Below are 15,887 nucleotides of genomic sequence, written 5' to 3'. Positions count from 1 at the left end.
ACACTGTCAACCTGGAACAGGCAAAGACTTAAGGATGCACCTCCAAAGTGGATTAAACACATCGTGGCAACTTTTTTTTAAACAAAATGAGCCCCTCTGGCCCCTACTGTCTTTTGTTCACCTCAAGTCCTCAGGACCATTCCTTTCAGCCTAGACCCAGTAAAGTGAGGGGAGGTTAACAGCTTTGTCGGGGAGTAGGCGAGGCTTTGAACATGACCCTGGGCAGCACAGAGGAGAGGTGAGATGTGTGGAGGCAGCAAGGCAGGACAATGTGAGGGTTAGAGGCTTCCCAGGAGCCCGTGGTCCCTTCTGCACTGAGTTCAGCACAAATAGCTGGCTCCCTGCCCTTGCCCTCTTGAGCCTTCCCTCTATGAGTGACAGAGCCCATCCATCAAGCACCACAGATGAAAACATCTTCTTGTTAGCCATGAAGTCCCCTGGGGGCAAAGACTCACACCAAGAGTGCCTCCTCAGGGAATAGAAGAGCCCCTTCCTGTCTTAAACAGGCCTCACTTCCTCTTGGCACCACTGTTGGCCCAGCATCCTCTGGAGCGCTCCAAGTTACTTCCACTCAGGTCTCAGGTCCCCAGTGCACACACTTCCTAGGCTGTTGATGGCAGAACCAACAGCAGTCCAACCTTTGCCTGGACCAGGTGATCCATAATAACACCTGCTCCAACATGCATGGCTGCAGAGACAGGAGCAGTGGTTGTAGAGACCCAACACAACAGGGCACAAGCACTCTGCACAGGGGCTGGTGGTCACAGGCATGGTGACCCCTTCTGAGCAGCACAGGGCCAGTTCTACTATTTTAAGAGATAATTGCCAGTGTTTGGCACTCTGGTTCAGACACCCTGCAAGCTGCTATTCAAGAAAGAGATAGACATGGCCAAAGATTTTCAAACAATAGAAGTTGCTTTTCCAAATATTAAGAAAATCCTCTCCACCTTCCTCTTTGGATCAGCACCTGTATCCTGTGGTTGAAGATGTAAAGCAGGCAAGGGAAAGAAGCCATAACAAGCTCTGAAAGTGGAAATGAGTTTAATCCACGATAAACATCTGGGGTACCTTTTGGTTGTAGAACTTTTCAAGCAAAGCAAACAGAATGGTATGTTGGACCCCTGGGTCCATTAGCCATCTTCAACAATTCTGACCAATCCTGCTTGAACTGTCCCACCCCATCCCATCCCACCTCTCTCTGCACTCCCTAGGTTATTCTGAAGCACAGCACAGATGTCCTATCTTTCCATCCACTCTACAATGATGTTGTTGTAGTCCAGCAGCCTCACTGGAGGCCTCCTTAGTGCTGGTTGCCAATGCATTTTGCTGCTTCTGAGACAACAAGGAGATTCCAAGCTCCACGCAGTCCTAGGAAAGTGCTGGTATTCTGGGATGCAAGCACTCTGATTTGGAATCAACACAGAAGAGCTACCCTTGGCTCCACTCACACCTGGCTGGGGAAGCCAGGATCAAGCTCTGTTGCCTGAGGGAGACTCACTGTTTCTACCTGCAAAGGTGGCATAATGATGCCCATAGGCATCTACCAAGAGATGCCAGTGTGTGCCATGCCTTCTGACAGTCCTTCAACCACCTCACACGCCTCCAGAGTTTTGGGACCACACTACCACTTTTCAGATGAGCCCAGAGCCTATCACATCTGGGCCTTTTCAGGGCAGCCTTGATGGTTTCTGCCACGAATGGGCTTCTCAGTCTCTATGCCCCTTCTCAAGCAAAGCACTCCCCCCTGCCATGGAGCTGACTGTCCCCAGTCCTCCAGGAATGGCTCTCTTCTTCACATGCCAAGTCACCACTGTCTTCTGCCACTGAACTTGTGCTAGCTCCTGCACTTAGGCACTCACAGTTAAATCTTGTACAACTTTGCCCGAGAATGGTCAGTCTCCCTGTCAGTCTGTTGCCCTGAAGGGAGGACCACAGTTCACACAAATTTTAGCTACTGGTATCATATCTTACACATAGAAGACCCTTGGTCACCAGTTTGCCAGTTTAACTCGTTCAGCTGAGAGCATCTTGGGCCCCTCACAAGCTGCTTCCCAAGGTCAGAGGCCTCTCAAGGGAGGAGGCTGCAAAATCAGTAGGTCTGAAACCAGGTCCCCTTCCCCAGACCTTCCTGGGAGCCTCTGCCCCATCCCTAATCTACTGAATGAGACTCTGGGAAAGAGGACTTGATCAGCCCACGACAATTGTCTGATGCAGTGAATGGGAGACACTTTCACAAATGATTTCAGGTTCCCTTCTGCATCAAAGACATTAGAACCCTATTCCTCCTGGAGAAGATTCTGATCTCATCCAGGTCGATAGGACTCTGACTTAACATTGCTTCTTCAGTTACTCTGTCTAGCTTATTCTAGATTATTATGTTTGTCAGACACCTGTCATGTGGAAAGCTCTGCCCCAAACACCCCGAGGAATAAAACCCCTGTCACATAATACGATACGGATATGAAAAATATCATTTAGAAGAGAGCAAGAATGTCTTAAAAATCTCTCCATCCTCTCTGTTTTTCCTTATGAGCGGAAGATAGAGGTCAACCAAAATTTCCTCTCACCTCTGCAAACCCTGGTTGCACCCGATGCGGACCCCATCTGGTCTAGAGACACAGATGAGTACAGTGCTTGGTTGTCTGCCTCAACACTCCTTCCCTCCTCCTCACTGAACAGACTCTCAGGAGTCTGGCCGGGTCTCTAGCCCTGCCTGTGCAGCTGTATTAGGTGACTCAGGCCTGGCCAGTCACAGTTTAGCCTCCACCTGGCCAGAGACAGGTTCAGCAACAGGTACACGCAAGAAGCCAGCCCAATCACAATGACTCCCAGGAGTTTTGTGGGAGCCAAGAGTGAAATCTTCGGCTCCTTTTTACGGAAGGTCGTGGAGGATAGGACACCACAGCAGCTAGTCACAGTAGCCACCACGCCATCTAGAGGACACACTCTGGGGCTGTTAACAACCACCACCACCAATACCACCAACACCCACCCCCGCTGCCACACCCCAGAACAAAGGCAACTGAGCAGAGGCAGAGTGAGGAGAAACCAAGTCCCATGACACCTTTTGGGCCCTGAAGCTGCCATACCTGCTGCCAGAACTGCTGCTGAATTTTTCATGCCCTAATAATTTTTTTTTAACTACTGAAGCCAGCATGTGTGATGAAATGAGTTCATGTTACCTAACCACTAGTCCCCACTTGGTGACCATAAAGCATGCATTGCTCTGTAGATGAAACCTGCTTCAAAGATACTTCCCCATAAGTAACACCATGGAACCTTGACCGTCACTGAAGATCAGAAAACTGTGTGTTCCATAGCCCTGCCACTCAGGGTGAGCTCTGACCACCAGCAGGAACACATCTCCTGAGAACTTGTTAGAAATGTAGAATCATGGTGGGCATCCTGGTGCATCAGGTGAAGCCAGCCCTTGGTTTGTCCACAACCCATTCTGCAGGGCCAGATTCAATCCTGCCTATCCCACACTTCCAAACCTGCTCCTCAGAGGCAGCAGACGGTGGCCCAAGCATGTGCGCACCTGCCACCCATGTGGGAGATCAAATGGAGTTCCTGGCTTTGGGCTGCAGGCGGGGCTTAGGTACAGGCATTTGGGGAGTGATCCAGCAGATGGAAGACTCTCTCTCCTCCCCTTCTTCCCTGACTGCCTCTCCTTCCTCTCTGTCACTGTGTTTTTCAAACAAGTAAATCAATCAAACAAAAAATGAAATGGAGAATCACAGCCCTTCCCACATCTTAACAGGAGTCCTGTATGGCTAGCGTGCACACTGTAGATGGAGGGACTTTGTCTGTTGGAACACTACCTCTGAGGCTTCCCACCCAGGAGACAATAAGCAAGTTACCTGGCTTCTCCGTGGTTTTCATGTGGATAACAGAGACTATGACAACCCAACCTACTGGTGCAGGAGAACCAAAATGACCTTAGGTTTTAATCGTGGCTCTTCCAATAACATCTATCTGGGGCAAGGTACTGAACTCATATTGGCGTCAGTTTCCTCTCCTGTGAAATGGAGATAATGACACCTGCCTGACAGAGCTGATGTCAGGATTAAGGTGGATCATGGATTAAGTGCTTGGGACTTTATTTGTCCCCAAATGCTAGGATTCAATTAATGGTACATACTATTGTTATTGTTGTACTCTTATAATTACTGTAATTTTCCATCCCAAGCACCTCATAGAGTAGCAAGATTGTGAGATTTCAAAAATGATATATGTAAAAAAATGTGTAAACTGAAGAACTCAAGTTATAATCCTTTCCTGATAAGGAAATTGAGGTTCCCAAAGGTTAAGCAGGAAGAGACACCACCTGGGTTAGCACTATGGCCTTCTAATCTGGTACACGATGTGTGGCCACGCATGGTGTTGCCCAGGTGGGACTCCTCCCAAGCCCAAGAGCAAGGGTCCAGCTCCTACCCACCGTGAGCACCTCACACACATTTGCAGATTGCAAAACCTGACCATGTGATCTTTCTAAAAACCTGTGGATTTTGAACCACCCTAACTACCTGCCTCAGGTATTACAGCACCTTGGGACGCCAATGGAAGAAGCTGATTACCATTGTTGGTTCTCGGTAGAAACTGATGACAGCATCTCATTTGGAGAGCAAAGCTCCTTGTGAACTCAGTGCATAAACTCAATTCCAGCCCCAGGGCAGAATCCAGGGGAAGAGGAAACTTGCAGAACAGGGTGGGATCTTTCACTTGTCTGAGGGGAGTAATACATCTTCGTTATAGAAAAGAAGAGAGGGGAAGGGTAGGGAGAGGGTGAATGGAGAAGAAAGAGATTCACACTTTGCCTGGAGCGGAACAGCTGGCAAAGGAACTTCAAAGGCAATAGTGCAAACGAAGCAGAATCAGGCTTGGGCAACTGGTTGACATATTATTGATCTATGTATGTAGACCTGTCGGAATGCTAGTCCTGGCTGGAGGCACCCCAGAGCCTCTGATTCCTGGCTGCAACCTAGAAGATGAGGGCAGATTAAAGATGATGAATCTTGAACAAAATGGTCCCCAAGTAAATGAGGAATGAAATGGAGCCACCTGGAAAAATTCCTGTTAAACAAAACAATGGAAAGCACAAAATAATAGCATAGACTTATATGCAAATATAGCATGAATTGTAAGAAATCCAAATAGATTCAGTGCTCCAGTTACAAGAATTTCTATAAACAAACAGGGAGATACAGTACAAAAGAAAAGCACAGGCAACAACTTTAAAAGAGACTTCTCATCAAAGAATGTCCAGATGGAATAGCCAATAAACACAGGAAGAAGTGACCAAGCTCAATTAGTAATTAAGAAAATAAAAAAAAGAAACTATACTAAACCATTATAGTCTCCTCTAGAGAGGCTAACTAGAAATGTCAGGCAAGATAAAGTGTTAGCAAGAATGCGGACCGTCAAAAATCCTCCTACTAATAGGAGTGTAAATTTGGAAAGAACTTTCTATCACCTAATAAAGTTGTGGTAAGTGTGCGTTGTGACTCAGCAGTTACAAGCCTAGTTATTTACATACCCTATATGCTCATGTGCAGGTACACTGGGATAACATGTTTGGGAAGATTCCTATTAGTCTTGTTCCTAATATCTTACAACTGGCAGCAACCCAAGTACCCTTCAGCAGTAGCATGGATAAGTAAATTGTACAATAGGATTTTATATAACAATTAAAATAAACAGATACACCCAACAACATTGATGGCATAATGTTAAGTGAAAGAAGCAAGATCTGAAAAAATATAGACAGTTTAATTCCACTCATTTTAAGGCTAAAAGCATGCAAAACGAAGCTATAATTGCTATGGTTTGGGTATGGGATGTCCTCTACAAGTTCATGCACTGGAATCTTGATTCCCAGGGTGGCAATGTTGAGATGGTAGAACCTGCAGGAGATGTTGCTTTCGGGAGAGGGAGTGATTAGGTCACCACCCTCAGAAGGAATTAATGCAGCTCTCCAGGGACCCTGGTTAGTTGTCATAAGACAGGGTTGTTATAAGCAAAAAACAGTAAGGCTGGTCCCTAAGTCTCTCTGGCTTCCTGTCTCACCATGTCATGTCTCCCATAACTGCTCGCACTATCCCACAATCACGACCCATCTATCATGGGTCCTTATTCACCAGATGTTGAACTGATGGGGTCCCCTAATTTTGGACTTACAACATCGAAAAATGTGAGCCGATCAGACCTCTCTCTCTTTTTTTTTTCAAGTCTCCTATCTCAGGTATTTTTCGATAGCAAAAACACAAAAGGGACTAACACCTCTACAATGATGTTGAGGAAGACATGACTGTGTGGCAGAACTACAAGGGAAAGGATGGAAACATAATCCCCAAAATCAGAAGAGTGGAGAGGGCGGGGTTGTGTAAGAGGATCCCCGAGGACTTGCTTGACTTTGATGGTAGTTCTGTGAGATTTAGTTCTGTGCTATAATTAGTCGCTTACCTCTATGCATGCTGTACTTGACAATAAACAAACAAACAAAAAAAAATGTAGAATGAACCAAACCAAAAAACAAAGCCCCATTTGGAATGATGTGAATTCACCCGAGTTCTCACCATGACCTTTTCACCCAGGTACTGCTTAGAACAAGACCTGAGACACAAATATGGAGAAGGAAGGAGACAACAAGTGACCGTGGGGTGAGAAAGGAAGGAAGGATACCCGAGTTCCCTTCCTAGGTAGGCAGGGAAGGCTGTGCTCAGATGCTGGAACTCCCCCCCCGCTGCCAAGGAGGCACCTGCCCCCTCTGGCTTCCTCCTTCAAGACCCCCACCCCTGCCCCCGCAAACATCTTTCTTGTAAAATCTTCCTCAGTTCCAGGGCAGCCTCAAGCATCCCTTTACATGTGTGCTTATCTCAGGGAACATTTTCTTACATGTGGCAGTGGTTTTCCTTCCCACACGATTTCTTCAAAGCCTTCCTAGCCTCCCCCTTCCCATAACACTTTGGTCAACGTCTAACCACTAGCAGGAAATGAGCTGATGCCTGTTGAATGACTGAGTGACTGAACTCAAGTTTTACCTTCAGCTGCAATTCCTTGTATCTCTTGGACATCCGAATGAGCAACTTCTCACCGTTGATCACGGCAGACTTTTCCTGGTAGTACTGGACCATGGCCTGGGCAGCTTCTGTGTAGGCCATCTCTAAGAAGGCCTAGAGAAGAAAGGAAGGACAGATCCTGGACGTAACTTCAATGGTCTTCAATAAAATTCAGTACAAGGTATGAATCTAAGTGCAAGAGGTTCCAGAACAGACAAAAACAATCAGAGGTGACTGAAGTTAGGCATAGTTGAGCTTCTCTCTGGGCCTACCAACTGGACAGGGATGTAAGGAAACCCTACAGTAATCTGGAAATATCCTCTAACTCGACTGGGTGTTAATTACATGGTTCCTTGCATATAAAATATTAATGGAGCTGTGCACAGAAGACAAACCTGCTTTATGCACTTTAGATATTTTATACCTCAATCAAAAGGGGAAAAATCAGTGAGAGGAAGAGTTGCCTTTGATCCCATCTGTTCAAAGAGTTGTCTTCATTCCCTTCCCCAAAAGTGCTTGTTATTGGCTGGCTCTTCTCCGGATTCCCATGGTCTCCAAATGTTATTCTTTCTAAGGTATGTCCGTCCAGGGGCCACATCATGCCACAGAGACTCCTCTGGGATGGGAGAGGCCAGTGACCCACAGTTCCCCATGGGAGACTGCTGCACCTGTAGCCTGGGGCTGAGCCCTACAAAGCCTGCTAGTTGGTATGGCAGCCGGAGGCAGAACCACCAGCCCTGGTTATTTGAGCTACTACTTTCCTTACACACCCAGAACATACTAAACAAACAAACAAATATCACTCAAGCCCCAGAGGCCTCATGCCTGAGGAAAGGTACTGTCACCATAAGTTAGAGAAACGGAGGCCCTGGGATACTTTTCCACCACATTTTCCCTCTTCATTTGACTGTTCAGATAAAACATTTTCTGACAAATGGATATTTTCCTCTAGGCTGTGTCTTCTGGGAATTTCTAAGCAGTCTCTCTCTTTTTTTTTTTTGACAGTATTGCATCACTTGTTACATTTTTTTTTTAAGATGTTTATTTTTATTGGACATTCAGATATACACAGAGGAGAGGAGATAGAAAGGAAAATCTTCCATCCATTGATTCACTTCCCAAGCAGTTAAAGTTGTTGGAGCTGAGCTGATCCAAAGCCAGGAGCCAGGAATATCTTCCAGGTCTCATAAATGGGTTCAGGGTCCCAAGTTCTTAGACTGTCCTCTTCTGCTTTCCCAGGACACAAGCAGAGAGCTGGATGGAAAACAGGGCCTCCAGGACACGAAGCAGCACCCATACGGGATCCAGGCACATGCAAGGCAAGGATGGAGCCACTAGGCTACAGTGTCGGGTCCACTTTGCTAAATTTCTTTTTTTTTTTTTTATAATCTATTTTATTGTGTTGTTGTTGACAATCTTTTCATAGTTAATTACAGTTAAAGAAAGAAAAAGAAAAAAAAAAGGTTCAGGGGGATAGGGAAGTGGGCAATACTATTATGTCCATATTGTTTCCATCTTGTATCTGAAGTAAAGGAGGATATTGAGGGAGAAGCCCCACCCGGTTTCCCGCCCACCCCGAGTCCCGGATGTGGGGCATGCTCTGAGATATGTGCTCGAGTGGTGTTAATAGTTCTCCAGTTATGAATCGCTGCCAGTTTCGCTCGATGAGGTCGTCCACTGATTGATATGGTCCATCATAAAGTCTCCGTTTGCCCCATTTTTCGCTGCTAACATGTAGCTGAGATGAATGATTGATCTGCTCTGTCTTCTGCCTTTTCTTGATTAGAGTTCTGAGTCCAGCAGTTCGATTGGGGAGATCTCCAAAGAAACTTTGAGGTATTCCCAGACTAGTTTCTTGCATGTTCTAGCAAGCACAGGGCCCGGCACAGTCCATCACCCCGATCAGCTGGTGGTGGCAATTGCTGGGTTGGTTCTGTTTTCGGTCCCGAGTTGCACTGGAACCAATGGGTGTTGCAGTCCAGCCTGGTTCTGCCCAGCTAAGCAGTCTCTTTTGATGCCTGTCAGTTTACCCCAGTGGCTGCCATGATGAATTCACTGCTATTATTTCCTGGATTTCTTTGGGTTGCACTACACTCATGATGCCCTCACTCTTGCCCCTCTATGTTGACAGAAAAAAGTGGTCCAGAACTGGGAGTTTTCAACATGAAACACACTCCCCTGCTGTGCCCCATTTTCTTGATCTGTGTGGGATAAACCAGCCCATTCCCTTCCCCTTCTGCATTTGTGAATTTCAGATGCAAGACTCCTCTCTGATTCGGTCATGGTCCACGGTGGAAATGCGCACAGCTAAGGAGTTTATACCTGACTGTTTTATTTCACATTCTTCCACCTGGCTTTCTAAGTGCCCCTTTATGGACATGACCTGGAGCTCTCACTCGTCAAATGGGAATTATTCCAACCTGAGGATTCCCAGTGTATCAATTTGGCAAGCTGAATTATGTACATTTGCCCAAAATTTGAATCCTGTGTAGTGGGAAGAAAAGGAAGCAGTGGGGTGTCTGTCGCCAGATTGGCAGAGAGAAGCTGTTGACAACCTGATATGGTTTAGAGACTCCAAAGTTCATGAATTAATTTAGGAAATAATTTCTGCAATTCCCATTTCTCTGATTCATGCTGAATAATCATTTACTAAACAAAAAGATAAAAATTCTTCTGATTTATGATCATCCACTCCATAAACTCCCCCTGTGGGGGATGGAGTGGTACAGCAGGCTGAGCTGACATCTGTGTTGGTTCGAGTCCCCACTGGTCCATTTCCAATCCAGAGGACGGCTCACACATCTGGGAAAGCAGCAGATGGCCCAAATGCATGGGCCCCTGCTACCTACATGGGAAACCTAGAGTTCCAGTCTCCCAGCTTCATCCTGGCCCTGGCCATTGCAATCATTTCAGGAATGAAGCAGTGGGTGGGAGATTTCTGTTTCCCCTTCTCTTTTGCTGCAACCTTGCCTTTCAAGTAAGTCAATCAATCTTTAAAAAAAAAAAAAAAAAACCACAATGTTACCTTTTGACTTTAGAGATAAAGACAAAAACATATCCAGTCCCAAAGAGCTCAGTCAGTTCCCACAGGTTATGGACCTTTAGTGCGTCAGATGATGTGAACATCTTCCATTCCCAAGTTTACTCCTATATGAGCCACAGGGCCTCACACATTGATGCCAGGCAACAGTAAGAATACCCACTCGGTAGGTAGTTTTGAATTTCAGATGTATGGCTTTCTCCCGATGTAGGCAGTTCTGGATCAACTCTAAATGCAGGCCACCATTTCTGAAAAACTTGTCTGATGAGACCATGGCATTAGCTCAGAAGGTGGGCAATATAGCAGAAACTCAAGCCCATGGATTTCTGCTTGGGGCCAGTCATCTCTGTATAAATGAGCACCTCATTCCAAAGTGCCTCCCCCCTCCCCCAGCCACAAGGTGGTTCACAAAGACCCATGTCTTCCAGAAGAAGGGTAGGGCAAAATGAGGGAAAACAATACAGCAGCCCTACTAAAACCTCTGTGCTGTGCCAACAGCAGGCCAGCTGTATCACCTCCTTACGTTACAATCATTCCTTTGAAATACACATGCTGGTATGGGCACCTAGGCTAGCATTTAAGACATCCACATGCCACACTGGAATACCTGCGTTTCGTACCCAGAATGTGCTACTCACCAGCTTCCTGCTCATGCAGATTCTGGGAGGTGGCAGTAATGGCTGCTGCCACCCATAGGGGAGACTTCACTCAGCTCCCGGCTTCCGCCCAGCCCTGTCTTGCCCTGTCCCAGCAGCTACAGACATTTGGGGAGCTAACCAAAGTAGGGGGAGCTTTCTCAGCGACCCCATAATAAAAATTTAAGAATAAAACACACAGTCACAGAGGTGTACTTGTGTGTATGAGTATAGGTCCCCTTTTACCATTGTGTGCTTTATCCTACAAATGTTGGAGTGAAATGCCCAACCTACCTGGTTGGTGGACTTCATGAGGATGTAGTTTGTGACTTTCCCAAAGGGCAGCCCCAGGTTGATGACATCATTCTCGGTGCAGCTTCCCTCTGGGAGATTGCAGATGTGCACCACGCGGCCATCACCTCTCCGCTGCTCGAGCAAATGGGGACAGAGAGCAGCTGATGGTCAGAAAAGCATGTTTCCCTCTCCCCTTCTCCTCCACACATGGCTACCTGCCCCCACAGAACGACTGCAAACAGCAACATACAAAATGGCTGCAGAAAAAAATGCCCATTTGGGACACACAAGAAACGCCAATTTTATAACATTTATTTACAATGACTACTCACAATTTTGGGGTAAGCAGTAACACCCTGGATTACTGAGGAGTTGAGGAAGCAGGTACACCCATACATATATCACTAGTAGGAGGCTGTATATTTTAGAATTCATATGAGCGTATTAAATGAGCTTGAAACTAGCACACAATCCCACCATTCCACTTCTAGAAATCCTTCCTACAGAAGCAAAGAGACCAGTATGTAAAGAATTAGAAGACTGTTTCAAAAAAAAAAAATCATGAAAAACCGGAATCAAAAGATTATTTTCGTATAGATTTTTTTCTGAAAACTCAGTTTTTTCAGAATATGTATTTTGTATGAAGTATCCTTGTATGTACATTGCCATTTACTACAGTACTTTATGAGGAGGCAAAAAAAAATTAGAAACAGGTTGAATGTCCCACAATAGGGGTGTGTTTGAGTAAAGATGGTTCAAGTATCCAAAGGAAAACTACAGGGACCAATGTGGTGGCACTTCAGTCTACACTGCCACCAGCACTGCCGGCATCCCATGGTGGAGGGATGGTTCAAGTCCCTGCTCCACTTCAGATCCAGCTCCCTCTTAGTGTGTCTGAGAAAGCAACAGAAGATGGCCAGAGTACTTGGACCCCAGCCCCAGTCAACCTTACAGGAGATCCCCCAGTGGAGTTCTGGAGTCCTAGATTCTGCCTTGCCCTGCCCTGGCCATCGGGGCCATCTGGAGACAGTACTAGTCGATGGAAGATTCTCTCTGTATCTCTCCCTTATTCTCTGTAACTCTGGCTTTCAGATAAATAAACAAATAAACCCTTTAAAAGGAAAAAGAAAATCACATTGCCATTAAAAAGATGTAAATGTTCTGATATGGGGCAATTTTGAAGACATAGTGTTAAGAAAAATATTGGTTGTCAAAGAGTATGCATACCATGACACTGGTTTTTTGTCAAACAAAACTAACGTGAGGACAAGATAGACTCAGCAGGTGTTCAATTAAAATGCTGATAATTACCGGAACTGGGTGATGGGTATACAAGCATTAATTATAGTAATCTCTAGAGAATACTATGCTTGAAATATTTGTACGATGGAGGAGTGTTACAGGATATCAGCACAGATGTTGACCAGCAGTGCTACTTATCCTCAGAGGGCAGCACAGGAAGGAGTGAGGGAAGCTATGCCAAACCTTCCCCACACATGCCCTACACTGTTGGACAATCCAAGAAAATTCTAATAAAATGTTTGTGGGAAATGAAGACACAGTGTTTGTATTCATGGCAAAAGCTGTGGTTTAGGCCAGTGGGTTTCAAAACATCTTCCTGTCTTGGAATTGTTTCTCCACATAAAAACTGGCTCACCAGCTCCAAACTCTTAATAAATAAGCAAGAAACTGTTCTGGTCCAAACCTAGGGTCCATCCCCTGCCACCCCACTTAGCAGTGTGGAAGGCACCCCTAGGGAGCACAGCAGGGAAGCCAAGGCCTAGCAGGAGGAACACATCTGGTCTAGTAAAACCTTACTGAAGTCTAATTCTCCTGGGAGCTTCAAGGATTAGTAGCCAGGACCCAATCCCACAGGAAAGCAAAGATCACAATTTTCCAAAGTGAAAACTCATTCTAATAGCACAACCTACATCTGCAGAACCACCATTTTCTGTGATACCGTGAACTCCAACATCTAATTAACATTTGATGTGGATCTGGCTCTGCTATGATAATGCAGGGGTAAGTCTGAGCCCTCACCCCTAACTAGTGCTAATACTTGGGTAATTCTACCCAAAAAGCCCTCATTTGTTTCCATGAAGATAATTAGAGTCAACAAGAACTGCCTTTTATAGTTCAGGCCTGGACTGAAGACAGCCAAGTCCCTCTTTCGGAGCATCCAGAGGTTAAGCGCATGCCCAGAGAGTGGCAAGCACACAGTGTGTGGCTCAGGCAGCATCGAGAGCATCCCCTTGCCTTGCTAAAGTGCGAATGGGGGACCAAGTCAGAGCCTGGTTGGGCCAACAGAACTCTCCTGCATGGTGACGACAGGAGGCAGGCTGGCAAGAGGCAGGGCCCTATTCCAGAGTGCTGATGGAGATGTATTCCCCGTGGTAATGTGCTGGTCCTCTGAGATTATCAGCAGGAGGGCTGAAGCTGGCGTACTGCCCAATCTCCTCTTGATGGACTCCCGTGTGACTCTGCTATGGTCGGTCTGGGTAACGCACTTAGAGAGGAGTGCAGATGGGGACAAGGTAGTGTGCAAGTGGGGGTGGATCTCGCTCCTGGCTTGTCCAGTGGCACAGTGAGCAGTGCCTCCGTTGCCTCTTCAGCTGGCACAAAGGCTTTGGAGGCCTACATGTGAGTGGAAGCACAGTCAGCTGCTGCTGCTTGGTGAAAACATTTGCCTCCCACGGAGCAAACACTCTCACCGCCTCCAATCCCTGCAGAACGAGGTGTGCTCATGCTGCGGACATTACTAAAGGCTCTGACAGGAATGGGTCCTGAGTCTCACTCAGTCTTTAAAAACGACAGTTCCTGAGTGACTGTCCCAATCAGAAATAGATGTTTGAGTTTTATTGACTGCCTGTTGCTATTTATAACCACAGAATTTCATATATTAATTTGTGGAGTTCTTCAAATGATAAACTACAAACACATCTTAAGTACGCCAGGCTATTGATCTCTCAGGCTGAATGCCAAGTACGTCTCCTGACCACGAGCAGCTTCTTCATGACTTTCTAGAGAAACCATGACATGAAAATGTTGCGAACTGCCAACCTTGAGAAAGGCTGTATCAATAGCTTGCTTGTGCTGTGTCTGGCTTCTGGGTGTGGTAAATCCTATCTCATCTGCAGAGAAATGACTTTCGATGTGTCATTTCTGGGCCAATACTTTATTTAAGATAGTTTATCTAAATGCTCTTCTGTCGTTGTTCTAAATTAGCTTTTTGTTGTGGTTAAGCTCAACTGAGCGTCAAATCCATAGATGATGCCTAAAAGCGATGGGGGATCAGGGGACATGATTCTGTTCTAGTCTCAGACAGTTCAGTATAAGCGTGGTTAGTGTTTGCCCTCTGCCCAGAGGAAGTCTGAAAGGGGAGGGCAAAAGGGAATAGAGAGAGGAAGGAGGGTGAGAGAGGTCCCTGGGCGGTTAATTTACTGGAGGTGTTGCGAGCAAGCAGCTTGGTGCTGGGAAGTAATTCCCTTCCTGGGTTCTCTGTGAAGCCCCAAAGCGTCTTAGAAGTACACAGTGCAGTACCCCTGCTCATCTTAGTGAGCTGCAGTCCAGGCAGAGCTGCAGGGAGTCCCAGACCCTGTGTGGACTATACACTCCCCTCATAGCTATCATAAAGTTTAACTGATAAATTAGGCACAGTGAAGGCTATCAATAATAATGACTAATAGAATAGAAAAAACTTTAACACCAGACTGCAATAAGAGTTATCTAAAAATGTATGGAGTGATTGTTTCCAGGATTTTCTACACTGTAGTTTCAGACCACCATTGATTGGATATAACTTAGACCACAGGGAATTGAAAATTGCAGTAAGGGGGAATACTGTGCTGAAGAGCAGAGGACACTCAAAAACCTGTTGAGACCACACGTTGAGGCTCTACTAATACAGTAAACTGGTGTCAAACTAAATTTGGCCAAAGGATTCCTCCATACTTTCAGGCCTACTACAATGAACCTAACTCAATACACAAAGTAATTGAGAGCCCAATTCAGTAATGTACTTCTTTAACAAACAGCTGAGTCTCCCCAGACTACTGTGGTTGACTGGGTATTCTGCTACATGGACCAACTAGTATCCCTTTTTGGGTCTCAGTTTCCCCATGTCTGGCTGAAGGAGACGGCCTGCATGTTTACTGCCCTCTGCACGTGTAAAATAGCTATGCTCTTGTGCCACTGAGTTCTAAAAGTTCACTCTTGCCAGAAGCTGTGCCAAGCTAAACCTCAGACCCAGGATAATGATAGCTTTTCTCACTGGGTTCAGCATAAACAGGAAACCAGGTCTTTCCTCCCTCTCTATGCGAAGGGCTGTTCAACAGTGCATCTGCCAGAAGGATGCTTGTCTTTGCCACATGCCTGCACAGACATGCTTGTGTATGTTGGTGGTGGTGGTGCCCTCTTGGCAGAGCTAAAGAGAAGCACCAGGCAATAGCTCCTTGCTGTGAGCTCTGCTGCAGCCCGGATGGCAGCTGCCACAGGGCCCAGAAGGGTTGAGAGGATGCATTAAGATGAACTAAAGACACACAGGCTTTGCACCTTTCCAAGGGGAGACCCACATTCGGTGTGTGCTACACAATAAACAGGCACCATGGCCAGGGCTAGATGAGAATCAGACAGACCCCTCACATGCATCTCTGTTCCCTGCTGGCTAACTGTGGGCCAGTTACTGAATTTCTTCAAGCCTGAGTTTACTTGTCTGAAAACAGGGAACATTAAAAAATCAATTCCACAGTAGTACTTAGGAGACAAAATGTTGCGTTCTCTCTCAAGGACTATGGTACGAAGCCTTGCCTCCAGCAGACTCCAATTAAAAATTGTTTGCTCCTTCTTTCCTCTAACAGTTAA

At 46.1% G+C, this 15,887-nt stretch overlaps 1 protein-coding gene across 5 annotated transcripts in view; it reads right to left on the bottom strand.

The window, feature by feature from the left end:
* Positions 1-15,887, bottom strand: part of RBM20 (RNA binding motif protein 20) — a 185,796-nt gene that overhangs the window by 28,065 nt on the left and 141,844 nt on the right. For all 5 annotated transcript variants that reach the window (XM_058671388.1, XM_058671391.1, XM_058671392.1 and 2 more), the window contains exons 6-7: positions 11,028-11,159; positions 7,041-7,172 (exon numbers count right to left, since the gene is read on the bottom strand). In XM_058671388.1, coding sequence (XP_058527371.1) covers positions 7,041-7,172; positions 11,028-11,159 — 264 coding nt within the window. The remainder of the gene's footprint in view (positions 1-7,040; positions 7,173-11,027; positions 11,160-15,887) is intronic.

Source organism: Ochotona princeps, chromosome 13, assembly GCF_030435755.1.
Source record: "Ochotona princeps isolate mOchPri1 chromosome 13, mOchPri1.hap1, whole genome shotgun sequence".
Lineage (NCBI taxonomy): Eukaryota > Metazoa > Chordata > Mammalia > Lagomorpha > Ochotonidae > Ochotona > Ochotona princeps.
This window is presented reverse-complemented; position numbering and strand designations above follow the sequence as displayed.